This window comes from Pteropus vampyrus, unplaced genomic scaffold (assembly GCF_000151845.1).
Source record: "Pteropus vampyrus isolate Shadow unplaced genomic scaffold, Pvam_2.0 Scaffold541, whole genome shotgun sequence".
Classification (NCBI taxonomy): Eukaryota; Metazoa; Chordata; class Mammalia; order Chiroptera; family Pteropodidae; genus Pteropus; species Pteropus vampyrus.
Window position 1 is genome coordinate 1,336,227 of NW_011889322.1, and position 26,869 is coordinate 1,363,095.

The 26,869-nt window shown below is 42.7% G+C and overlaps 1 protein-coding gene and 1 pseudogene across 3 annotated transcripts in view; one reads left to right on the top strand and one right to left on the bottom strand.

Moving 5' to 3' along the window:
* Positions 1-26,869, top strand: part of AFF3 (AF4/FMR2 family member 3) — a 431,623-nt gene that overhangs the window by 381,930 nt on the left and 22,824 nt on the right. For all 3 annotated transcript variants that reach the window (XM_023525221.1, XM_023525223.1, XM_023525224.1), the window contains 5 exons: positions 11,289-11,475; positions 16,492-17,583; positions 20,685-20,809; positions 23,619-23,820; positions 26,111-26,232. In XM_023525221.1, the coding sequence (XP_023380989.1) occupies positions 11,289-11,475; positions 16,492-17,583; positions 20,685-20,809; positions 23,619-23,820; positions 26,111-26,232 (1,728 nt within the window). The remainder of the gene's footprint in view (positions 1-11,288; positions 11,476-16,491; positions 17,584-20,684; positions 20,810-23,618; positions 23,821-26,110; positions 26,233-26,869) is intronic.
* Positions 25,402-25,520, bottom strand: LOC111733232 (annotated as a pseudogene).

The following is a 26,869-nucleotide window of genomic DNA, read 5'->3' on the forward strand; positions in this document are numbered from 1 at the left end:
AGGGAAGAAATAAAAAGAGAGATCAAGAGATACATAGAAACGAATGATAATGATAGTACAACATATCAAAACTTTTGGGACATGGCAAAAGCGGTTATAAGAGGAAAGTTCATATCATTACAGGCCTATCTCCAAAAACAAAAACAAGCCCAAATAAACAACCTAATGCTTCATCTTAAAAACTAGAAAAGGAAGAACAAATGAAGCCTAAAGTCAGCAGAAAGAAAGAAATAATCAAAATTAGAGCAGAAATAAATAAAAACAAACGAACAAAAAAAAAGATAGAAAAAATAAATGCAACAAAGAGCTGATTCTTTGAGAAAGTTAATAAAATTGACAAACCCCTGGCTAAACTCACTAAAGGAAAAAGAGAAAGGATACAAATAAAATCAGGAATGAAAGAGGGGAAATTACAACTGACATCACAGAAATACAAAGGATCATACAAGAATACCATGAAAAAGTATATAACACCAAATTTCATAACCTAGAAGAAATGGACCAGTACTTAGAAAAATAAAAGGCTCTAAGACTAGATGGTTTTACTGGTTATAAGTTCTTAATTTTCAGGGAACAGGTAATTCTCATACTATTTAAACTTTATAAAGCACTATGAAAAGGTAAACACTATCCAATTTATTCTTTTAAGTTAAAACCACCATGATGCAAAACCTGCCTAAAATTGCCCCCAAAATATAAAATGGGGAAATGTAAATATATATCAAGTTCACCAGTAAATAGAGCCTATCAAAATCCTAAATAAATACGAGCAAGCTAATTGCAATACTATATTAGTAGAATCATCTTCCACAATTAAATAGACTTAAAAGGGGTAGCATATGCTCTATTGGAGAAAAAGTGAACAATAGGAAAGTTTAGAAAATTTTAAAAATATTTAATTCTCATAATTATGACCCAAAAATATTTACAGTTAACATTTGAGGATATATCCTTCCAGTTTTATATATATATAACTATATATATATAAACATATATATAACTATTATATATAAATTTTATATATATATAAATATATGTAAATATATATGTAATATATATTTATATATATATATATATATAAATATATATATTTTAACCTAATTATGATCATGCTGCTTTGTAGCCAGTAGGCTGTCAAGGAAAAACCACACACATATACCCTGTAAGGTAGGATTATGTCCTCAACTTGTTTGTCAAAGGGTACAAAAGCACAGCTGGAGCAGAGGGGCCCCACCGAACAAGTCCACCATGCACCAGCGCCAATCCCCAGGTGTCTCTCAAGGGTGCTCACACCTCAGTCCTTTGATGCTTGGACCTCACTTAACTAGTACAGAATACTTACACAGTCTGTGTACTTAGTAGTTTCCTGTAAGAGCCTGTTTATAGACATGGGGACCCTCTGATTCTTAAGTAAAACCCAGAATCAGCAAAACTCTACCCTCTCCCAGGAGAAAAGGAGAGGCAACATTTAGGTATTCCTGGCCAATTTCTGTGCCCTCAAATGACTGGCGTATTCTGAAAAGTCCACTTCCTCACAAATATACAGTGAGGATTTTTCATCATAGGAAGTATTTCTGCTAATATGTTTAGAATGACTAGACTGTGGAAGAGTGTTCCCTCATGAAACTATATCATTATTTATCTAATTAACCCCCTGTTTGGGGGCATTCTGGTTGTTTATAAATGTTTTCCTTTGCAAATAACAGGAGCACATATCCTTGTAGATAACTGTTTTTAGACATCCCTTATTATTTTCATAGGATAAATTTCTACAAGTAGAATCTCAGTTCTGTCTTTTATTAGACACCTCATTGTCTTCACCTATAAAGTGGCAGAATAATACCTATCCTGTAAAGAGGCAACAAAAGCATAAGGTGACAAAAAAAATCCCAGGGGTCTTGGGTCTTGACAGAGGTATCGTCCATTGTTTTGAGTCATTATTTTGTGTTGGAATGGGTGCTCCATTCTGACTTATTTGTAGAGCTTTTCTTTCATTTTTCTAGATTAATGAAAAATGTGTAGTTTTTGTATTGTCAACAAGCAGTATTGGAATTTGTTTTATAGTTTTCATAGCCAGTTTCATCTACTTTTTATGATCCTATACTGTTTCTGATGGTTATACTTTTTCCCTTAGAGAAGCCAGGACCAGCTGATTCCTGTGTTCCAGGCTCTGTGTATGGCTGAGTGTCTGTCAGCTCCCTCCTCCACACACACACACACACACACACACAACACACATGCTGTCACTCTGATGTATTAGCACAAAGTGTACTCTTAACAAACCTCACACCAATACCATCCCTTACCCCCGTGCCATTTACTCCGAACAAAGTCCTTAAAGTCTCACCATTTTATCCTTAACATTTTTATAGCCTCATTTCACTTGAGGCATTTTTCTCACAAGGCTATATGCATCATTAGTGACACGTTCTTTCTAGGTTTGAATACATACTTATAAAATCTGAGCTTAATTTCCACAATAAGTGGTTTTTAAGTAAGTGAATTAATGCCTAATTTGACTAGGTGATAAAATGGACAAGCACTGTGGCAGACACCTGCATGGCTGTTTCATTCATCAGCCTTTGAGACAGTTACCCAGAGCTGGAGGCTAGAAGTATTGAGAGAGGGTTGGTTTCTTTCTGCTTGATAAATTCAAGTGGGTGGTTTCTGTTCTGCGACAAGATGCCGATGTACTTTTCCCTGTTCCTTCTGCTAAGTACAGCTAAAATTCTTAAACGTATATACATGTTTATATATAATATATATTTATATATGTTTATATATTTTTATATATGTTTATATATATACATATAAATAAAACAAACATAAGACTAAAAGGTAGAGAGAAGGCAGATCAGCTAGGGACTCCAGACCCTGGGAAAGACATGGCAGTGAGTTCCCTGAGTTTTCTTATTTCCTCATGTAGCCCAGAGTGAATGCTAGAGAAGCTGGCAACCTGGAATTGCTAATAGGCACAGATTTTTTTTAAATGCCACAGAAAAGCCATCTCTTTCTAGTCAAAGGACCAGGAATGGGTATCCTAGCAAGAAGAAAACATTAAAATAGGAACTGCTCTATTCCAGCCAAACAGTATGGAATAAGCAAGTGGCCCCATCCTCATCAGCAAAAGCCAAGTGGGAAGCCTAGACTTCCTTTAACCCTCGCCCAACTGTGAGGAGGGGCCCCTCTCACCCTTGCTGGCCTGCTATTAGTGGAGGCCTGCTAGAAAACAAGTAGGGTTTTTTTTAATCCAAAGTCTTATAATACCAAAAATGTTCAGGATACAATAGAAAAATCACTAATTATAACAAAAACCTGGAAAAATCTGAACTCAATGAGAAAAGACAATTAACAGATGCCAATACTGAAATGACATAAATATTAGAATTATCTGATAAAGATTTTAAAAGAACCATTATAAAATGCTTCAGTGAGCAATTAAGAATACACCTGAAACAAATGAAAAACTAGAGTCTCAGCAAAGAAAGATATAAGAAAATTCAAGTGGCAATTTTAAAACCGAAAAATAAAATAATTAAAATTTTAAAATCCAACAAATGAGCTTAACAATAGGATGAAGAGAAACAAAGAAAGAATATGTGAACTTGAAGATAGAACAATAGAAATTGCTGATATGAAAAGCAGAAAGAAAACAGACTAAAGAAAAGAAAAAAGATCTGTGGGACTAGAACAAAAGATCTAACATTTGTGTCATTAGGGTACCAAGAGAAGAGGGGCTTAAAAATGATTCAAAAAGCATTCAAAGTAATAATGGCTAAAATTTTTCCAACTTTTGCAAAAGATATCTACATATTCAAGAAGCTTAGCAAACCCCAAACAGAATAAATCCAAATAAATTCATACCAGGAAACACCATAGTCAAACCTCTGAAAATAAAAGATGAAAAATATCTTGAAGGCAATGAGAAATAAACAACTCCTGACCTTTAGGGGTAGAACAATCCAAACAGTTTGAATGACCCTATATTCAGTAACAATGAAGGCCAGAAGGAAATAGCACATCATTATTCAAGTGTTGAAAGAAAAGAACTGTCAATGCAAAATTCTATGTCTATTGAAAATTTCCTTCAGAAATGAAGGACAAATGAAGATATTTTGAGATGAAGGAAAACTAAGAGCATTTGTCACCAGCAGACCTACCCAAAAAGGATGGCTAAAGGAAGTTCTTGAAACAGAAAGGAAATGGTAAAAGAAGGGATCTTGATAAAATAAATGATATCAAGAAGGAAAAGGAACAATAGAAAGAGTAAAAGGAGGGTAAATACAATAAATTTTTCCTCTCTTGAGTTTTCTAAAATGTGTTTGACAGTTGAAAGAAAAATTTGAAACATTGATGTGGTTCTTGATGCATACAAGAGAAAGAATTAAGACAATTGAGGAGGCAAGGTTTCTACGCTTTCTTGTGTTGGTAAAATGATAATACCAGTAGGCCGTGACACGTCATGTGTAATGTAGCATCTAGAAAGTGATTTAAAACTGTACAGAGAGATAAATTCAAAAACACTGTAAATAAATCAAATACAATTGTATTCTATTTTTGTATAATTCTATTCTATTATGGTGGTTGCCAGAGGTGGAGGGGATGGTGGGAGAAATGGGTGAACTATTTTTATTTGTTTTTTTTTTTAGTTTCAGTAAATTGAATATGTATATATACATATATATGTACATATCTATATGTGTGTGTATACATATATGTATACACACACATATATGTGTATATATATTTGTAATCTTAAAATATGTTTTAAGGATTAGGAAGGCAGAAAAAAGAAAACAGGGATCAAACAGAAAACAGAAAGTAAAATGGCATACTTAAGCTCTAACAATATCAATAATTATATTAAACGTAAAAGGGCTAAATTCACCAATTAAAAGATAGATTGGCAGAGAAATTAAAATAATAATAACCCAACTATATGCTGTCTACAAGAACCTCAATTCAAATGTAGCAATACAGCTAGTCTGAAAGTAAAAGAATGGAAACTATATACCATGAAGACATTAATCAAAAAAAGCCAGAATGCCTATATTACGATAGCCATTAGTAGACTTCAGAGCAAAGAAAATGACCAGGACATAGTGGGACATTATACAGTGGTAAAAGAGGCAAGCTAGCAGGGAGGCATAACAATCTTAAATGTGGGTGCATCAAACAGTGGAGCTGCAAAATATGTGAAAAATAATTTGGCAGTTTCTGTAAAACCTAAACATACACTTATCATACAACCTAACAATCACATCCCTTAACATTTGTCTCAGAGAAATAAACATATACAAAAACCTCTACACAAATACTCATAGTAGTTATAATAGCCAGTAGTTATAATAGTAGTTATAATAGCCAAAAACTAAAAGCAACCAAAGTGCCCCTAGTGGTTGAATGGTTAAACAGTGAGTGAATGGTTAAACATCCATGCCATGGAATCAATAAAAAATAACAAGCTTTTGATATACTCAACAACTTGGGTGGATCTCTAGGCATTATCTTGACTGAAAAAAATGTCCATCTCAAAATGACGTATACTATACTTAAATTATATCCCATTAAAAAACGGATGTACAATATATGAGTCCATTTATTCGACTTTTTTAAATGACAAAATTCAAGAGATGGCAAACATATTCGTAGTTGCCAGAGGTTAGGAATAGATGAGGCTGAGAGATGGGCATGACTCTAAAGGAATAGCATGAGGGAGAGCCTTGTGGTGATGGGACAGCTCTGTATCTTGATTGTGGTGGTGGTTACACAGATTTATACACGTGATAAAATTATGTAGAACAATATACACATTGTACCATTGTCAGTTTTCTGCTTTTGATACTCTACTGTAGTTATAGAAGATGAAGCCACAGGAGAAACTGAATGAGGGGTACATGATATGTCTCTACTCTTTTTGCAGCTTCTGGTGAATCAATTATTTTAAATTTTAAAAATGTTTTAAATAAGTGCATTGATTGAGTGTATTTGGTTAACCTCTTCTTTGTCTCTGCTAATCTAAATCCCCGAGAGAGTTAAAACTCCTGGCTGTGTTTTTTTGTTGTTGTTAGTTTGTTTTTTGTTTTTTGTTTTTGTCCATTTCTTTTAGATGGAAGCATCAGAGGCTTTCAGAATGTGTAATAATAGGAAGTAGATCAGGGGTCTCAAATTGGTGCTCTACAAGCCTCATCTGACCTACAGATGCGTTTCATTGCTGAAATACAGTGGAACTTTTCATTGTTAGACTTTTCAAATTAGTTACTAGCATTTGAAAATCAGGAGATTTGGTATAAACATCAGGATTTAGGGCTTCTCATTTCCACATGGCAGGGGTATGCTGACATGGAGAGCGGTGCTAGACCAGACGGGGCTCTCCCCACTTTGACTCCTTCCCTGCCAGGGAGCCAAGGGTCCATTGTCATTTATCATCATGTGTTAGGCATTTGTCTTTCTTATACCTGGACTTCACTCCTTTATACTACTCACCTGGCCCCTGTAGATTTTTCAATTTGCAGTCTGTAACATAGACAGTAGCTCTCTAGAGATATCAGTTTTATGAAATCCTAGCCAGTCCCAAGGCAACAGAAAAAGATACATATGTTGTGTATATGAACATCTCATTAGCGACTTCATAGTATAACAAATACATTGACTTACATGCTGGATCAAGAATCATTTTTCTTTTAAGTTCTTTCATATAGTTGTTGAGAATCTGTTTATGCCAGACCCTCTGCTAGCTTTGGGGATGCAAGGATAAATTAGGTTATTCCTATCCTTAATATGGTAAGGGATACAGTAGAGAAATGGGCATTGTGTTCTAGGGGTCCAGGGGAGGAAACCTCCATTATGTGTGGGGAAATTGGGAAAAAATTCACGGAACAGGGCAGTGAAGCAGTTCAGTGCTGGAGTGTGAGGAGATGATAATGGAAGAAAGGGAGAAAGGAGTTTCTGACACAGAGAATGGCATGTGCAAAGGCACCCAGCTGTAACCAGGCACAGGTGGTCAAAATCATGAGAAATTATTATGACTGCAGTTTAGGGACGGACCCATTGAGGTAAAGCTGGAGATCTTATTGAAGCCAGACCATGAAGAGCTTCAAAAGCCACATTTAACAGAATTGTTTCTGGCCGTTAATACAGAGCAAAGAAAGGTTAGTACAGAACCAACCATCCTATCAGCTTTGTTTTTTTGGAAAGTAAACAGTAAACTTTGTGCCAGCTTTTGCCATTTTCACTTCTCATCATATGGTTATAGTTTTAGCTCAATTGATATCACTAAAGATGCTTTCGATACAGGAACACTGTTGCTAGGGGACCGATTATAGTTTGGAAGTCAAGTGCTTGTTGAGTTCATACTGAGTGCTGAGTGATAAAGTGCCGTGGCCTCCTCTGTAATATTATCACTCGGCCAAGACCAGTGGAGCACCCACAGGATGCGAGGCACCATTGTCGGGCATCACAGTGTCCATACGGTGCCAAGCAGGCAGACAGCTTGCCTCCCAGTTACTTGGTGGTTGAAAGCTTGTGGACGGCTATGGGTGTTCATCCAGGCCACACAATGCACCCTTCACTCTGAGATCCAGGATTTGTCATTTAGCTTCCAGATCTTTTCTTTTACTGTTTGTATTCGGACTTAGCCCAGGCCAGATTCTGAAAGGAATGTGTCAGTGCAGCCAAAGGAAAGGACATAGAAAGCAGGTCATTAGAATAAAGCCAGGACTCTCTCAAAGTGTATTTGGTCTTGACCACTCATGAAAACAGCAAAACATTTCATGAAATCAAAATACAAAAATTAAATAAACCATCTAAGAGCGAACTGGACTTAAATTATAGCAGATGAAATTTAGAGAACATTTAAAGAAATATCCTCTGAAAGGAAGAAGTGTCAAAATTGGAAGAGCACAAGAGGTGCTGAAATTCTCTTAAATATTTTTTTTTATTGGAAAAGAGAGATTGTAACCTTTTGGAAAGGTTCAATGCTTATTAAAAAAAACTCATTAGCCCAATGACAGGTTTTTTCTATTTTTTTGTTTTTTTTCAGTAATCACATTCAAATGCCTACTATGTCCCTGGCACTTTGCTAAGTTGGGTGACACAAAGACTTATTCCATGATCTCACTGATGTTTTCATGTCTGCAGACTCAGTGGCACCATGTTGCATAGGGTCCAAGAACTCTCGTAAAAATTATCAAAGGTTGTGTCATCATGCCAACCGATCTATGTTATCTTTTCAGGAAAAAAGTTAATTTTTTTAAATTAAGTTTTTTTTTTTAATATCTTTGGTACAGAAACATGACATCTAATTGGCACGCTAAAATTTCAGTTGGCAGTTTTAAATATATACAGCCTTGTCTTTCAGGAAGGTCTTTCCGATGCATCTTTTTCCATCTTGATTCTGCGACTCTAAAGAGGCCTCCCAGAATAGCTAAGCCAACCCTTTTATTATAGTCACTGTGACAACCATCCCATCCAGCTTCCTAGAATTTACTCTGCCACCCTCCCTGCTGCAGCTGCTTCAGCAAAAGCACAGCAGCCTCATGCAGTCATGACAAGAGCAGTTATTAACAACCAGTTGACACCCAAGGACCCGCACAAACACCAGTTAATGGAGCAGCCTTTGTGGATGGAGGGATAGTTCTCTTGATGCCACAGCCGGAGCCACTAGAGTCCTTCCAGGCTCCCACCCTTAACACAGATTCTTTCTGGTGACACATTCTCTACCCCAACCATTGAAACATGAATATAGTCAATCGTGACCCTCCTTACAAGCAAAACATGAAGAAGAACCTAAAACTCTTGGCTCTCTCAACTGTTTTAAAAACAAATATAGTTATGCCAGTAAAACTCATTTTAAGTGAATTTCCTAATTTAAGGAAGGAAGACATGAAAGCCTGAGGCTTTTCCACCAACGTAATTCGGCCAAGAGAATCTGTCTCCTTGGGCTGGTGTGTCTCATTCCTATAGGACAGCCCCTCGTGAAAGGGAGGCAGGCAGCACGGGAACTGGTTAATGGACATTTTCCCAGAGATCGAAGTGCTGCTTTTGCAAAGGCAGGCAGTCCCTCCATCCATGTTGCCGCTTCTGCTGTGCTCACCCAATGCCCAGACACACACAGCAGGCGCATCACAGGTTCTTTGTTGTTTGAGTTAAAGCCTGTGGACGGTACTGCTCTGTGCTCAGAGCCTTTGGCCATCACGTTGGTGAATCACTAAGCTCTTGGTCCGTCCTAATTTCTCAGTCTTCAGCAGATGTCACCCAGAATGTGGCAGGGAGACATATTTCTTCCCTCTACCATGTGTTGCTTCACTTTAGGGGGTTTTCAGGTTTAGGTTTTTATTAATTGGGGAGGAGGCGTTAGTTTGTTTTTGGAATTTTTTTCCCCAGTGTTTTGGGGGCCTGCTGACAAACTATTAACATGGGGTTGTTGGATGTGAGTTTGGTTTTTTTAGTGGGGGGTTGTTTATTGCTGTTTCTCCCCAGTGTTTTGGGAGTCTCTTAACAGGCTGTTAACATGGATGCCAGGTGTTCATGTTTGGCCAGAATCTAAGGTTTTTTGTTTTTAATGACCCCACTGACAGTAGGCATCCCAGCTCAGCCACCGGGAAAGGTGAATTTTAGCTCACGAGGGAAGAAAGTGGTATCACAGCCCTTTGATCACTAGCCTTCCTTTCCCTGCCTCTGTCCAAAGAGCCAGGATTCCTCACTCAACCCCAGACACAAATGAGAGGCTGCCAAAGAAGTCACGCCAGTTCAGGCAAGACATGAATGTGCAGATGTTGTCTGATGTTGACACATCCTCACAGCCCACGTCCTAAATGTGCAGATGTTGTCTACTGTCACACAGTAGGTATGGACCATGACGTTGGTGGGGGACATAGAAACCACTAGAGAAGATGATGTTCCAACTCTCCTACAGATATCTCCTACAGGACAGCTTCTTGTCTTGGCATTCTCCTAGAAGCCAGGCTCCAATGAGCATTAACCCCTCACACCGAAGATTTATGAGATTCTATCTTTGGGCAAAGCGTTTGTCAAAGATTTAAGGGGAAGGTGAAAAGTTTCCTTTACCTTGTCCGGGCTGCTTTGCACTTGAAACTCTAAACCCTAACAAGCTCCCCAGCCCCTGGCCTTCTCTAATGTCCACTCCTGTTGAGCACTGGTCCCAATTAGAAGGGCCAAGCTCATATTTGCTGACTCGACATCAAAAAGTGGTCACTGCATTTTCTGGGTTTAAAATATGACCTCAAAAGAACAAATTCAGGTGTGTGTAGAAGCAATTAATACAGACTTTGAAGATGTTGAATATTATGTGAGTACCAAAACTTTTTTTTTGGCTCACTCTTTGGGTGGATGTCTGCTATCTGGATTTTTGTGGTTAATTAATTACCATTAGAAAGTGACCATTTTTCCTGTTCTCTTTGAGTGTATGATTTGAGTCTGTAACTTGCTGGCAAGTTCCAGCATGGAAATGAACATAAAGTATAATTTGAAATGCTGTTGCTAACTATACTAAGGTTGAATTTTAAAGTATGGACTATATACTAACCTAACTATATGGAATATATACTAACCTAACTATACTAAGGTTGAATTTTAAAGTATGGAATATATATATTAAAAAAAATGTGTAAGTAATGGATCTTTAGTCCATTCATAAAGAGCTCAAAGGAAAATTACTGTTTACTCAGCAAGCCGGCTCCTATAAAGGCGACAGCATTCGAGTGTATGGGCGGGAAGAGGTGGGAAGCCCAGACTATATAACTTTGCCGGTCCTGCGGTCTCCAGAACCTTCCAGCAGGCCATTGAAAGCACAGAGCAGAACACTGTGTCCATCCTCACAGCCCACGTCCTAAAATAAAGCAAACAGAAATTTTCATTTTTTTACAAACTATTTCCAGCATTTTGGATTTCCTTGCATTTTTGTAGATGATTAGATTTGGGGATGCATTTGAAAAGCTATTCTCAGAAGGAGCAGCAAAATAGGAACAGCGGTTCTGGAATTATACCACCTTCCCTTCTAAAATGACCACACAAATAATGTGTGCCCGTCAATCAAGGGGCGCCAACTTTCACTCCCAGTTTTATTTATATGTAGGTACTATTTCGTTTAACCATTAGAATGCCTTTGACCTTGATGATTGCTCTTTGAGTGCCAAGTGATGGCTGACAGATGTGCGGCCTGTGCCTCCTGCTCCTCTGGTGGAATGACAGCTTGCTCAGTGGTGTTTCGTGTTTGCTCACTTGGCTTTCCTTCCCTTTCCTTCCCGGGGGACCCTGTGGGCTGGCAGCGCCGTGGTCCAGCAGGCCAACTGCAGAGCCTCAGTGCCTTCCAGCAAGGGCAGCAGCAGCGGCAGCAGCAGCAGCGGCAGCAGTTCATCCAGTGACTCGGAGAGCAGCTCCGGATCCGACTCGGACACCGAGAGCAGCTCTAGCGAGAGTGAGGGCAGCAAGCCTGCCCACTACCCCAGCCCCGAGGTAAGACCTGCGCTGGCCTGAGCCTTTCTGGCCGGCTTTTCCCCTGGGCGGCCAGGCAGTCAGTCCATGGCCCCTGGTTCTCACACCTCCCCACCGCCTCCTACCTCTCGGTTGTGACGGCAGCGACCCCTGAGGCCACCACCCCTTGGCAGCCATCAGAGTTTGTTTGAGCTCATCGTTTTCTCCACTCTGTCCCCTCCTCACACTTCTCCTAATTACACAGCTCTCTTGGGAGTATAGAAACTTCATCTTTCATTGTGCAAAAATCTCTATCTTGACTTCCAGAAGTTTCCTAATGTACTATAAATAACCAGTGACTGGAAATACTCTATGGGTCGGTCTCCCCAGGGGTCAGCCAGGCAGTAACTAGCCGGGGCAGTTTACCTCCTGGGAAGTGCAGTCGCCCATAAATCACCGGGACAGGACTCGTGAGGAGTAGACGTGGTTAGAATCTTACTTCTTTGCAGTTTGTCATGGATTAGAAGAGCTATAAATATTAATAAAACCTTAACTATGTTTTCTTTGTGAAAATATAAAAAGAAAAATTAGCTTCAACCAACAAATAATAATGAAACCTTTTATAGGTATAATGAGTATCTGTGTGGAAGATTTAGATGCCTCATATAAAAGCTTTATAAGATACCAATAAAAATATGGCTATTTCTACTTTAAAGGGGGAAGGTGACAAATAAAAAGTAATTCAGAACATGGAGATTCTTGGGAGAGGGCTGGGAGCAAATTTCTCAAGTCTGTGCATCTGTAAGGTAGACTTTGATTTCTAAGGAAGAAATAAAGTAGTTTCCTCTTGAGTGTGTGAACATTTGACTCTACCGTGGATCAGAGGATTTAATTTCTTACCTACAGCCTTCTGTACACTCTGGGGCCCAAATTTCTAAATAGGCTCTGAAATAAAATCAAAGCCACTTATACAGACCATGGTGGTAAGAGGGGAGAATCGTGAAGGGTGACACAAATCAATTTCTCTCTCTCTCTCTCTCTCTCTCCCCCACCTTTCTTCTTCCCTCCCTTCTTCTCTCTCCTTCTCTCTCTGTCTCTGTCTACCTGAGCAATATTAACCTATACAAGCCAGATGTTGATATAACCCTGACTCTTTCCAGACACAAAGTTATTATTCCTTCTTCATAATTTCATTCATTCATTCATTCATTCAGTGTTCATTCAACAAATACTTATTGAACATCTGCCACAGACATGGCACTTGGCTCCAAGACACAGCAGTTATCTGACAGAGAAAGTCCTGGTCCTCATAGAACTGGCATAACAACAGGAATAATGTGAAACAGAAAGGTACAGGAGTTCAGCAAAATAGAGGAGTTCAACGGTATTTTTCAAAGCCAGCTTCATGCCACATATGTTGAGAAACTCCAGAATAGTGTTAGTTATAGGAAGTGACTGGGTTCTGGGACACTGCAGAAGCTGAGGGCAGTGGAAGTGGATAAGAAGTGTCAGTATCTGTGAAGACCCCCTGTCCAGGCTCTTCTTTGTGACTTTGAAGGTTAAGTTCATGAATGTTGGGTCTTATTTTCTTGCTGAAATATGACTTCTAGAGCTCATGGGTGAGGCTGAATCTCAGCCTAAGGGAACTAGTTATAAGGTGCTTTAAGCAAATTCTTTGTAAATGTCAAGGATAATTACAAAGACTTGAACTCCTTGGGGATAATAGGAAGCTCTTGCCATTTCTTCCAGCAGCCCTCAGAGGACCAGACTGAGGAGAGGAGGCAAGATTCCAAACAATTTAGTTGCCTGAAGCCACGCCCAGTTTTGTTTTCTTCGCTTCTTTAGGCAGAGAGAATGCACAAGTAGCAAGTGAGGTATTAGCCACTCTGCAAGTTACTTCTTTCTGCTGGAAAGAAATGTATTAGTTGGAATGAAAGTCAGGTTTCTTCTAACATTTTTCCCAAGACACACCCCCTTTAGAAATAAAGCAAGTTTACAGAATGAGAATCGCACAGAAGGGAAGGAGCATGACTCGGCTGGCCCTCCACACTGTCACAGTTTCATGCTGATGGAGCTGACCCAGGTCACCTTGCAGAGGGCAGTGAGGCTTGTTTTCCTGAACCCCACTTGACAAGGTGGCTCTGTATAGCCATACCTCACCTTCCACGATGCAGACCAGTTTATTCTGCTTTGAAGCAAAGCATTTCTGGCCCTCGCTTCCCCTACCTTTAACATCATGATGTCGGGGGAGTAGGAGAGGACCTTCCAAGGCACCTGCATCCCCCCTCAGTGTGCCAGTACCCGAAACCCACGGGCTTCACTGACTTTCATCTGAACTGTTCTTTATGGCCGCGGTTGTAAAATGCCACTGCATTTTGCATGAATCACCGTAGTATAATGCCATGTCTGTGAGCCAGCACAGAGGAGCCTGCGCAAACTGTTTCCCTCGCTGCAGACCCTCTCTCTGTGGCCCAAGGTTTGCCAAGTTGTTCTTAGCTTCATTTTCTTCACTTGAGTTTCATCGTTTTTCCTGACACAGTACGTCCTTTCACATCAAAGTCCTTCCCCCTCAGCTAGCATGTTTACACCCACACACGGAGCTCCCGAGATCAATGTTCCCCAAGTCACAGGCACTGCATAGGGACAAAGAGCCTGGTCCCTTGATTTTGAGGAGTGCCAGGGTTTAGTAGGTTTAACCCTTCTCTTAGATCTAGGGCTTCACCGTCCCTCAGAAACGCTCAGGTAGACTGTGTTTTCCATTGTGAATTCCCAAACTTATCTGACCATGGAAACTTTTCTCATGGACGATGCAAACTAAAAGCACATTTTAGAAAATGCTGCCCTAAGTGATTCTTGAAAATCAGCAGGAGTGAGAGACAAGTTACTCAATGTTTCCACAAGCTTCTTAATTAGGCATCTCTGGGGTACCTGGCAGCGGGGTCCAGAGAAAGCATAGGTGAATGCTTCTGTAGGAACAGAGAGAAGAGCAACCAGGGAGGAGGGTCATGGCTGAAAGTGCAAAGCAGCAGGTGAGCAAACAAACAAAACACTGGGCAGGGACTCTGATGGATGGCCATACCAGCAGCATGCCCATGGACGAGGGTTCAAAGCTTTGCGTTTCCCCCTCTTCACTGCCACTTAACTCTTCATGGTTAAGCTTCTTGGCCACAAGCGCCTCCCCCACCAAATGGCAGACATCCCTGTGAGGACAATCTGTGCAGTTGTCCTGAGGGATAAATGATACAATTTGAGTGACAGCTCATTGTGAGTGGGTCTTAGTAGGAGCAGACTCAGAGCAGTCTGCTTCCTTAACCTGTTACAGCCACTTCAGGGGACACAAAGGAACAGACCTAAAATGTACACATGAAATGGATATGGATATCGAAAGGCTATGTGTTGAGGATATAGAGGGCACAGGCAATGTTGGGGGAGTTAGTGGTGTTCTCCGAAAATCAGACCTAACTGGATCATTTTAGTTTGTAGACCAACATTTCTCAAAGGAATGAGGTCCCCCTTCCAGAAAGCTGCTCCAGACAGCAGTGGGAGTTGAAACGAAGCAGCAGGGGAAAGAAGCTGGTCTTTAAACCTAGTCTCGGTGGTGCCTAATGACCTGGCAGCTTTGGACATGTCACTTAACCCCTCTGAGCCTCAGCTACAAATTGGGAGTGATAACATTTGTCTGTATGGATTAAATTAGATGACATGTGTGAGGTGGGAGGTACATTGTGGGTGTTGCGGCAGTGAAAGATGATGGGTGCTCTTGAACACCACCAGCCCAAGGAATTTGGATTTCATTTAAGAGGCAGTAATAGGAAGGCATTGTAGATCCTTGAGAAAGGAAGTGTGATTTAGTGATGTGTTGAAAATGGCCCTTGAAACTGCTTTCTTCAGCTGTGAAGTGCAGAAGAAATGACCCTAAAGCACGTCAGGCATGGGCCCCACACTGAGTGTATTCAATTCTCCCCTTCACTGCCAGCACTCCCACCAGGGTGTCTCAGTGCACATCTCCCCATGTGCAGCTGTGTCCTGGCTATAGGCAGTCATCCACATTCTCCCACGTTACAGGTGTGAGCCATGGAACGGGGAGGGAGAAGTAGCATTAAACATGGCGGTGGGGCCAGTGTATGTGGCATACCCTGCCATGAATGTTTGCCGCCTCTCCCATACATGCTGGACTGTTACTAGAAACCAACTAATCAAGCAATTGCTCCCTGTAAAATCATCATTTCTTAACCTTTTTATGAGACATAGAACTATTGCCTTCTCCTAGAAAAGTGCATCTATGCTACGTTTCATATTGTGTTTCAGGGCAGTCACTGACCCCTGGAACCAGTCTACGGGGCCAAGTTTAAACTTGTCACCTCTGTGGTTTGTTCTGAGTCAGCAAAAGTGCTTGCAGAGAGGTTTCCATCATCACTTCCATGTCTCAAACTTTTCTGGCAAAGTGGAGTGGAGGCAGGTCAAAGATGGACTGACCAAGTCCAACCTTCCAGGCCCCGCGGAAACAGGACTTCTAGACCACAGAATGAGCCATCCCCCCAGTTACTGCTTCTGCAAGAGTAACCATGCCTTACTTGTCTTCACGGCATTAACTCTATGTTCCTTCACTGGGGTTATGGGTTCCACTTGGTCCCCTTTTCTGATTTCCCCCCAAATTTTAAGTCTTACAAAAAAAAATGAGTGCTTTAACACTCAGAGCCTCCAAACTATGCCCCCACTAACTTTCGTGGAATCTCAAGTTTATGTATCTATGTATAATTATAAAAAATATACATCATATAACACTCAAAAGTGCTGGAAATGGGTTCTAATGGAGCACAGTGCTATCCAAAAAGGCTTCAAAGTACTGTTCTGCCATTTAGGTGACCTGGGACAGGAAAGGGACACCACAACGAGAGCTGCCCCACACTCCCACTGTGCCCACGTTCTTTTGCTTCCAGCCCATTGGTTTTCTGCTCATACACCTAGGGGAGTAAGTGACGATAAAAACAGCCCGGCCCCTTTTGAATGAGTCAGTAGTAAAAGATGTTTTGCTTGTTGTCGGTTTTCTGCTTTTAGGCTGAGCCGGCGTCCTCTAACAAGTGGCAGCTGGATAAATGGCTGAACAAAGTTAATCCCCACAAGCCGCCTATCCTGATCCAAAATGAGAGCCACGAGCCGGAGGGCAGCCAGTACTACGCCCCAGGGAAAGACCAAGTGCAGGACTGCACGAAGCTCCCAGACGGGTGCCAGGCCGTCCTGAGAGAGAAGGACATCAAGAGCACTTGCAAGGAGGAGCAGAGGCCAAGGACAGCAAACAAGGCGCCAGGGGCCAAGGGGGTGAAGCAGAAGTCCCCACCCGCGGCCGTGGCAGTGGCTGTAACCACAACTGCCCCGCCACCTGCAGTCCCTGGCGCACCCCCCGACAACACGCCTGCTCGCAGGTCTGCAGGCAAGAAGCCGCCTAGGCGCACGGAGAAGACCTTAGCCAGCGACAGCGCCAACTGCCACCGGCCTGAGGAGCCCGCCGACGCCCTGGGGACAGGTGTGGTGATCCCCCCAGAGCCCACCAAAGCCAGGCCCTGCAGCAACAGCAGAACAGGCCACCGCAAGGAGCTACGGGCCTCTGCCTCTGTCACCTGTGAGAAGCGCCGCACACGGGGGCTGAGCAGAATTGTTCCCAAGTCCAAGGAGTTCATCGAGACAGAGTCATCATCTTCGTCCTCCTCCTCGGACTCAGACCTGGAGTCAGAGCAGGAGGTGTACCCTCTGGCCAAAGCACAGGCGGTGGCTGCTACAGCCTCTGCAAGTGACCAGAGGCTCAAGGAGGCTGCCGGCAGCATCAGCGGAGGCGGTGGCCCCCGTGCACCGGTGGGCTCCATCAACGCCAGGACCACCAATGACATTGCCAAGGAGCTGGAGGAGCAGTTCTACACACTGGTCCCCTTCGGCCGCAATGAACTACTCTCCCCACTGAAGGACAGTGATGAGGTCAGGTCCCTATGGGTCAAAATCGACCTGACCCTTCTGTCCAGGATCCCAGAACACTTGCCCCGGGTGCCGGGGGTCTTGAGTGCTCCTGCCACCAAGGACGCCGAGAGTGCACCTCCCAGCCAGCCATCCGACACACCTGCCGAAAAGGCTTTGCCAAAATCCAAGAGGAAACGCAAGGTAGGCTGGGAGATGATGGCCTGGCGGGAGGGAGTATGCAGGCATTCACGTGGTATTCTGTGTGTGCCAGGTACTGCTATGAGTGTAACTCAGTCCTTGGAACTGCTCAGTGCGCGAAGTACCATTATTATTCCCATTCTATGGTTCTAAATAACGAACCCCTATACCACTGCATGCTGAAGTAGGCACACAGGAAATCTTTATCAAGTGTGTGAGGCAAGCTGGAGGCTGGGCCTGTACAAAAGCAAAACACAGAGTGAACCCCATTCTTTGCTGGAAAGGGTGGGGTGACATCAGTAATGGGATCATTCACTGACTAAGAAGTCAACAGCCCCATAGAGTTCGAGGCTGGGACTGGGTAAAGCATGAACACAGAGTGCCCGACACCAGGGCCCTGCAGAAGGAGCCAGCTGCAGCATCAGAACTGGGAGCAGCTGTTGCTCCCAGTTGTGTTGACCGAGCAGAATTCAGTAGCGGAGAGGGACTGGGAGCAGGGCCTTGAGGAGGGGGGACATTCAAGTACAGCCACGTGTCCCTAATGGAGAGGGTCTAAGAAACATGTTGGGCGATGTCACTGTTGTGTGAGCCTCGCAGTGCGCACTGACACATAGCTAGGTGGTCTAGCCCACTGCACAGCTAGACATGTGGGGTAGCCTGTTGCTCCTGGGCTGGGAGCCTGTACAAGCACATTGCTGTCCAAACAACATGAGATTAAATCAAGCACAAGAGAAAATGATGCAATCAAGATACGCAGTAAATACAAGATGTATGAGGCTGCTGCCAGCGTAACACAGCACATTGTTTTGAGGTAAACTTTCTTTGTAAGTAGAAAGAATACGCTCTAAAATAATGATGAAAAATATAGTATAGTAAATGAATAAATCAGTAACATAGTCGTTTATTATCATCATCAAGCATTGTGTGCTGTACATAATTGTATGTGCTATACTTTCCTACAACTGACAGCACAGTGGTTTGTTTACATCAGCATCACCACACATATGCGAGTGATGTGTATGATGTTAGGATGGCTGCAATGCCATTAGGTGACAGGAACTTGTCAGCTCCATGATAATCTTATGGGACCACTGTCATATATGTGGTCCATCATTGATTAACACATCGTTACATGGTGCACGACTAATCAGAGTATCAGGGATTAAATTGCACCAAAAGAGGGAAAAGGGTGAACAGGGGAGCACAGGAGTGAGAAAGGCAGTTGGAGAGCAGGGAGGGCTGGACACCTTCCTGGAAGCAGACTCAACTGCTTAGCAGTTGTTGAAGCTTTTTGAGCATGAGAATAACTTAATCATGCATTAAAGCCAATTTTGAGGCTTTTTCACCCCCTCCTGTTGTTGTACCTTCAAAAGTCACTTGAACCACAGTGAAAAATACAATGGATGACAAACCACAGATTGCAGTAATCATGGGTGGTTCCAAATTTAGGACAAAATCAATAACAACAGTTAACACATAAGTATGTCCCCATGAGGGATGCTGTTTTAAGTACTTTACATATTAAATCATTTAGTCCTTACAGCTTTAGAGGCAAATACTATTGTCATGCCCATTTTACAGATGAGGAAGCTGAGGCTCAGAGATTCTGAAGCGTCGTGTCCCAGGTTCATTAGGTGATACAGGGCAGAGCCAGGAGAGAACCCTGGCTGTCCGGCTCAGGTCTCGCAATAAGAAGTCAGCCCAAGGTTTGCGTAGTGTTTTCCCACAAGGCCCCTCAGAAGGGTTCATGCTTGAAGTTTAATGCCTGTGGTTGCCATCTTGAAATTCTTCATTTAATGCCTGTGGTTGCCATCTTGAAATTCTTCATTTTATCTTTGTACTTGTGTTTCTCTAATGCGGAGTGATGGGACAGTAGAGTATGCACAGGGGCACATGGAGTTTGGGCGCCCTGCAGTCCCACCTATTTCCCCAGGACGGATTTTGCCTGCCCTTTGGCCTTTTGCACTTCTGGCTCTGTGCAACACCCCACCCTTGCCATTGCCTTCCATGGACGGGGTTGCTGCCTTGGGCCCCTAGGGGCCAGGGAGCAGGCACAGTGAGGGTGGAGTCAGGGTAGGCACCGTGCCCAACTCCAATTCAGGTATGGAGGGGTCCCAGAGAGGAAACTGCATTCCCTTAAAGGTTGCTGGGTTGCCTTGGGTTGGAGAGTGGGCCATGGAAATGCCCAATGAGACTTCCTGACCTCTTGACAGCGTGAACCCTCCGCTGCTGGGCCATGCCTGTGCACCCCGTTGCAGGACAGGACCCCTGGGCACTTGAGAGTCTACACTCACCCCCTCCCCAAGAATCCCCACCCCTCAAGGAGTGCAGCATGAACTAGCAAATAAACACCACCATGGCAGGTCAAGGAAGAGACTTTGAAAGACAGGGAAATGTTTTCTACTTTAGTACTTTATGCATTACTCTTCCTGCTTTTAAAAAAAAATTGAAATATAATTGACATAACATTATGTTCGTTTCTGGTATATAATGTAGTGATTCAATATTTGTGTATGTTGCAAAATTATCACCATAATAAGTCCAGTTAACATCCATCATCATACATAGTTATAAAATTTTTTTCTCCAGATGATAACTTTCAAGATCCACTCTCCCTATCTCTCCCTCTTCATAAAAGCCATGAATTTCAAAAGAAAAAGTCCAAACTTGTCACTTCCCTTATGGCATTAAGCCCAGAGCACGTTGCTATACCTTATTCAGATACCAAGAAATGCCAGAATGAGAGATACTGAAGCTGCAGTGTGAATTCAGAACAGGTCTTTGGCTAAATTGGGTGTGTTGATGGCCAAGAAGTTGTCGTCATTCACAGTGTCCCCTCCCGAACTTTGGCCCCACACAGTACATGCTTTTCCTCTCAAAAACTGTCAGTAGTAAAAGGGACAAAGTTCATCTTTGATGAGGAGCTGCTGGGAACCTAAGCTGAGAGCTAATAATGCTGCCACCACCATGCTGCTGAGGATTCTCCGTGGAGAGGCCGGCACAGCTGGTCCCCTGGAAGGCCTGTTCTGTGGAGGTTGCTGACGCAAGCTCATTACACTCCCTTGAAACCCATAGTTGATTGGTTTTTGCTCATTTCCACACAGTGTGACAATGAAGACGACTACAGGGAGATGAAGAAGGCCCAGGGGGAAAAGGACAGCTCATCACGACCAACCACCTCTGTCAGTAATGCTTTGTCTGCGAACCATTGCAGCATGGCCATCAACAGGTATGCGTGTTCCCTTGAAGGTGGAGGTGAGCTGGGGGCACCTCTGGGTCTGCAAGTCATCAACTGTACTGTGGGAGAGTCAGATTTTTTTAACCACTCCTCTGGTCTGGGTCTCCAGACTTCTATCCCTTGATTTCACTTCAGGCTAGTAATTGTACCAGGATGTGTGAGCCTCATGTCACAGCCCCAGGTGTGCGGCAATACTTCTTTGTAACAAAAGACCAGTTACTGGTTACACACTCCCAGAAACGCACTCTTCCCTCTGAAAACTTAATAACTGAATTTTCAGACCACTATTTTAGTAGCCACTATACCCATAAGCACACTAAACTTATTATACAGAGGAAGAAACATCAACTTTGAGCGGAATCTCCATATGATGCTCCTGAAGCTCTTAGATTTGGACTAAAATTGTGCTGTTAGGGTCTCCGTCTCCAAGGTTAAATGGCCACCTGGTGACTCCTCTGAGGGGGTTCTAGACAGACGCATGCTACACTGAATCCCCTCTGTGACAAATGTCTTTCTAGCCAGGCAAGGTCCCAGGTATTTGTTGTAAGCGAATAGCTCACCATCAGTGACGGAAGCTCTTTCCATTTAGAGATACTGCAGCTTGGAAGCCGCTTTCCCTTGGCAAAGACACACTTCACTCTCCCGGACTTGCACATTGAATTTTTAAGGGGAGATGAATGCTTCAGTGCAACACATAAAAATGTAAACCGGAAGGTTAGGAAAAGATAGAAAGCGACACTGAAACTCAAAGAGGAAATTGGAGAGTGAGGGAGGGTGCACAAGCCAGGCCCCACTGCAACATCAGGGTCACCTTGGACAGGACAGCGAAGGCTCTTGAGGGTGTCAGCAAGAGGGATGCTGGGCTCTCCCACAGACTCTGCACCAAGGGATAGTACCCCAAACTTTTGAGAAAATGCGAATGGGGAAAATGTGGTTCCAAATCATCTTTCAAAAATGTGCGGTGTAGTTAATATTTGTGCCTCTTTGTAAATGCATCAGGTACCCTCTCTAGCAGACCTACTAACTGCCATAATTTCTAGTAGCAATAACTATAAACACTATTTCAAGAGGTCTGTAGCAACTGTCACGTGACAATATATCTGTGATTCCTACTGGTGACACAGTCGCAGGTGTTGCCACTACTGCTCCTGCCATGCCCCTACTCTGGTCTCTTGTTTTCATTCATAATGGGAGGAAACGTCCAATTTCAGTGAGAGGTTAATGAAAATGAAGATGTAACTTTTTTCCACCCAAGTTCATGGACCCTGGGAAATAAGCTCTTTCTCTAGAGCCTTTGCAAGGCAGAGTCTGCTCGCTCTGGTTTCCTGGTAAATAACAACGTGATACATGTCAAAGTGCTTTGAGAATATTCTAGAAAAGGTGGTCTGTGTACCTCTAGATTTATGATAGCCAGTCTCAAGTTTTACCATGTGATAAAACAACCCCATGTACAAGGTGATCACCCACGCCAAAGAGGAAATCCAAAGTTTCTGAATATATAAACATATTATAATGATGAAGAAGAAATAATCATTATGTCTATGACAATATTTAATGTAATTATTTAGTTTTTCATGAACATTTAAAATGACATAGTGTGCAAAATAGTAAACTTAAAAATAGGAATTTTTCTCTCACATGTCAAGAAACCATTATATGGAAACTATCGGCCTCCATCTCCAACATCGCTACCTTTATCATGAACTGAGCCACTTTTGATTGGCCCAAGGCAATTTTCCAGAAGGCATCCTCTCATTCCTAAGTTGTTAGACGTCCAGTGCTTTTTGAACCAGAAATCTCACACCACAAATTCTATCCCTCCACATATCTATTTGCATAACATTGAGAACCTTAGCTTTATTATTTGACGCCTGAGTTTGTAATTTCTATACTGTCACCACCAGCTAAAGAAATTGCGTTTTGAAGTGACTTCAGTGGCTTGTTTGCAGTGATAGCCAACACAGGCAATTAAAAAGCCAATTGCAAGAATAACGACTAAATCTTTGTTAAATGGATTTACCTTTCTTAACTGACTCTTATCTATGAGCCTCCCAAATTAGCAATGATTAACTTTATTTCAGGCTAATGTGGTTTTCTCCCAGTTTTTTTTCAAAGTTAACTTTTAGAGAAAGTCCTGTCGATATAATATGAATTGCAAAGACTGAATACAAGTAACTCCCCTTCTCTGATGATTAATTTTGGGGGGAGTTATAGACAGTCATTTTGAAAGCAAAATAAGGAGCTAGAAATCGGAAAATATAACTTCTGATGACAGTTTCTATTCTGTGTTAATTCTGATCAATGCCTGGCTTGCTTGGACACCCAACACTCGAATGTTGCTTCTTGCTTTGCAGGTTATTCTATGATCCTGTTATTCTTCATATAATTAGTACAAGATCAGGTGTTAGCAAAAGTCCTTGCAGAAGTGGTGAACTCACATATCATTTGATTGACTTTGCCATTTCATTACTCGCTGCTTATGCTTATTAGGAAAATAGAAAGCTGTGTGCATTTTGAGATTCCTGGATGAAAAACTCAGAAAATGAAGGTCTTATTATTCTTAGTCGTTTAACTCCAGAATTACTCTCCATCCTGTAGGACGAGTAAAGAAACGATGAGTGAAATTTGCTTATTGTTTGTTATGGCCCTAATGCCATAAAATTGTTTCCTGGTATAATAATTCCCCCTAAACATCTTCCTGCCAGCAGGTTTTAAATAGGAGGTTTGGGTCATATATAAAACGTTTACCTGTCCCTGTGCCGACTGTGTGACATTCCATTACTGCGATTTCCTTTTTCAGCTTGGCAATACCCATAAATAAAAATGAAAAAATGCTCCGGTCGCCGATCTCACCCCTCTCTGATGCCTCTAAACACAAACACTCCAACGAGGACCTGACGTCTTCCAGCAGGTCCAATGGTGGCGGTTTGTTCACTTCTGCCCACTCCAACAAAAAGCACAAGGCCGAGAACCAGCTGCAGCCTCACAGCGGAGAACTCACGGTGCGTTGGTGTCTTCCTGTCCCAATTAAAGTAAAAATGAAGCTGAGCACACCCGCTCCTCATCTCTAGCCCAGCAGTCTGAACACCAGCCTGAGGTCCCAGAAGGGTGCCCCCTGGCTGCCGCGGGAAGTCCTGGCCCAGGAGAGCTGTAGAGGGACAGTCCCCATGAGGGTCCTTCTGCTGAGGAAGGCTCTTTGTAGGATTTCATTTCTCATCCTGAAAAGAAAGCACCCCAAAGCAACATGATCTGGAGACAAAGTGAATTGGGAGTTTTAGACGAACCTACCTTTTCATTGGAAAAGACTCCTTGCCCTGGGACAGTTAAACCTGGAATGGGGAACCCCAGGCCAAGATTTCAGGGCTCCTGTTCTGCCCTTGGTGACTAGTGTAGCAGCCACGATGGGCCACCCCCGCCACCACCCTTCTTCCCACAACCTCTTCAGGGCGATTCTCGTGCCAGGGAGGGCAGGGTATTGGGATCCACAGCCTGCCTCTCCTTATATCATAGTGGCCACGCGACCTTGGGCCACCTGCTTCATCTCTTAGAGCCTGTTTTATTTGCAAAACAGTGTCATAAGATTTAAATGAGATGGTGTTATTTAAAGAACCCAACACCTGTGGACACCTGTACAACTAACACTACTCGTTAGTTCCTCTTTACTGCCCCCTCTATTGACCAGCGGGTGGCCCTGGACCAGGCATCCTGTGGGGCACATTAGCTCATTCCAAACTCTCCCCCCTGAGTTCTTCAGGTTACTTTGCCTGTCAAAACCAGCCGGCTTGTGAGGCAGAGAGTGATGAGACACGACAATAGGACCCTGCAGAGAGGTAGCGGGAGGCAGTACTTAATACTCTGTCCCACGAACTAAAAGATGTAAAAACGCTGTGAGAAGTTCCCACAAGAGCCTAAATCTTACCGTGTCATCAGGAAGCTAACCCCCTATGTACCCTCATTTGGAAAGAATTACCTTTAATTCTAGGCTGCAGGATCTGAGAGAACCACACTAGAAAAACCTGAAATAAAAAGCTACAATTCAAATTTAAAAACAAACAAAACTTTTCTTTGCTTCTAGACCCTTATGTCACAAGCAACTATGGTGTGCTAACAATTGTAAAAAGAAATTACAGACTTTATTTAGCTATTCTTTCACGAAACACATGTTTATCGAGCAAGCACTTGCTGTGTGCCAGGCAGTGGAGATAACAACGATGATCTAATAGATTCGGTCCCTCCCACACGAAACCCTAGCCTGGCTGGGGACTAGAGTGACTTAGCTGAGGGGTCACACACATCCATAATTAGTTACCATGCCTGCCAAGAAGGAAACGCACAGAGTGCCAGAGGCTCTTACAAGAAGGCTTGATCAGCACGTGGAAGTGGTCCATATTTAAAGAAGCATTTGTATACACTCTACTTTAATTACTTCAGAGGAATCGATGTGAACAGTTGTGTTCTGACCCACATATTAAGCATACCGTGAGTGCTCCATAAATATTTGTATCCCCAGGAAATACGATTTTTTAAGTTTTCCCCAGATCAATAGTGTTGTTTTTCAAAAACACATTTTATTTTATTTTTTATGCCTACAGCACCTGGTCTTCCTAGGTGGTCTCCCATCCAAGTACTAACCAGGCCTGACCCTGCTTAGTTTCTCAGATCAGACAGGATCGGGCTCGTTCAGGGTAGCATGGACATAGACCAAAAACACATTTTAGTATCTAGTCATTCCCTCTGGCTTTTTCTAACCTTCACAGACCGCAAATGATAACTAGTCAGTTGGCGGCCTGAATGACTTCTCTTTTCTGAGGAACCATGAGTTACAGCTTAGTGGTTCAGAAAGCTTGGTCCCTGGATCAGCGTCACTTAGAACTTGTTAGAAATGCATGTTCTCAGGCCCCACCACAGGCCAACTGAATTGGAGACTCTGGAGATGGGGCCCAGCAGTCTCTGATGTTGATGCAGAGTCAACTTGGAGAACGCAGGTCTGGTCAACTGGGAAAAGTAGATGCTAACCCCTGGGCCTCCACCCACCGTCGCCGTTTGCGCTTGGGCAAGTACCTTAACCTTGCCAAGCCTCAGTTTCTGCAACTGTGAGTGACCTCCCTCATGATAGTGTGGTGAGAATGACACTGGACCCCATACCTGAGAGCCCTCAGCTTGAGAACTGGAATGCATGCATTCTTTTTCTTTACTTAAACAAAAAATCAGACACAAGGTGTTCTGGGTAACAAACCTGTTACCCAGCCAGAGGGCAAGTTTCTCAAAGACCATGTATTGTTTGTTGTTCAGAAAATGGTTCACAACAATTCGGAAAATGCTGTCCATAAGTCACGGCCACAGACAGAGCCATGGTCTCCTGGCTCCAACAGCCACCAGGACTGCAAGAGGCAGAGACTTGTCTTCGACGATATGTAAGTGTGAACTCTGTTGACACACTGAGGAACAAGGTGAAATGACAACTCCACATGTAGAAGGGTTACATGCATCTAAATTATAGTGTAGCCATGTCCGACATGACTTGGTCAGTTAAATGTTCCCCTCTCAAAGGGACTTGCACCTTAACTTTTACTGGACCCCTGGGTCCTGGCCGGACTTTTGAATGGCTATAACGACCAGTGCTAATGCGGTTGCATCCAGGATATCAGAAAGCGAAGGCATTTGGGTGTTAATGAGTCTTACATTTCTGAGCACCTGTGTTTGGGGCTGTCAGTGGCTGTCTGCTACCTGAAAGAGAAGCTTTTTTGTTTTTGTAAATTATAACAAGCAAAGAATAATAGTGGTTCGCTCCTGAAGGCTCTCTTCCTCTAAAATGATATATTCTTAATGACAGTATAAACAGTTTTTATACAGGAAAAAATATCCTGTCCTTGTTCACCCAGTCCTAGCACTAAAACCCAATTATTACTTCCATTCCCAGCATCAGTTTAAAAAGAGGAGAAACAGGAGAAATAGATGAATAAAAATAACATCCCTAGAACGTTCTTGAGATGCTGAAAAAGACAAATGAGAAATGGTAAAAGTGGCACTGAAAATTATTTAGACCCTTAG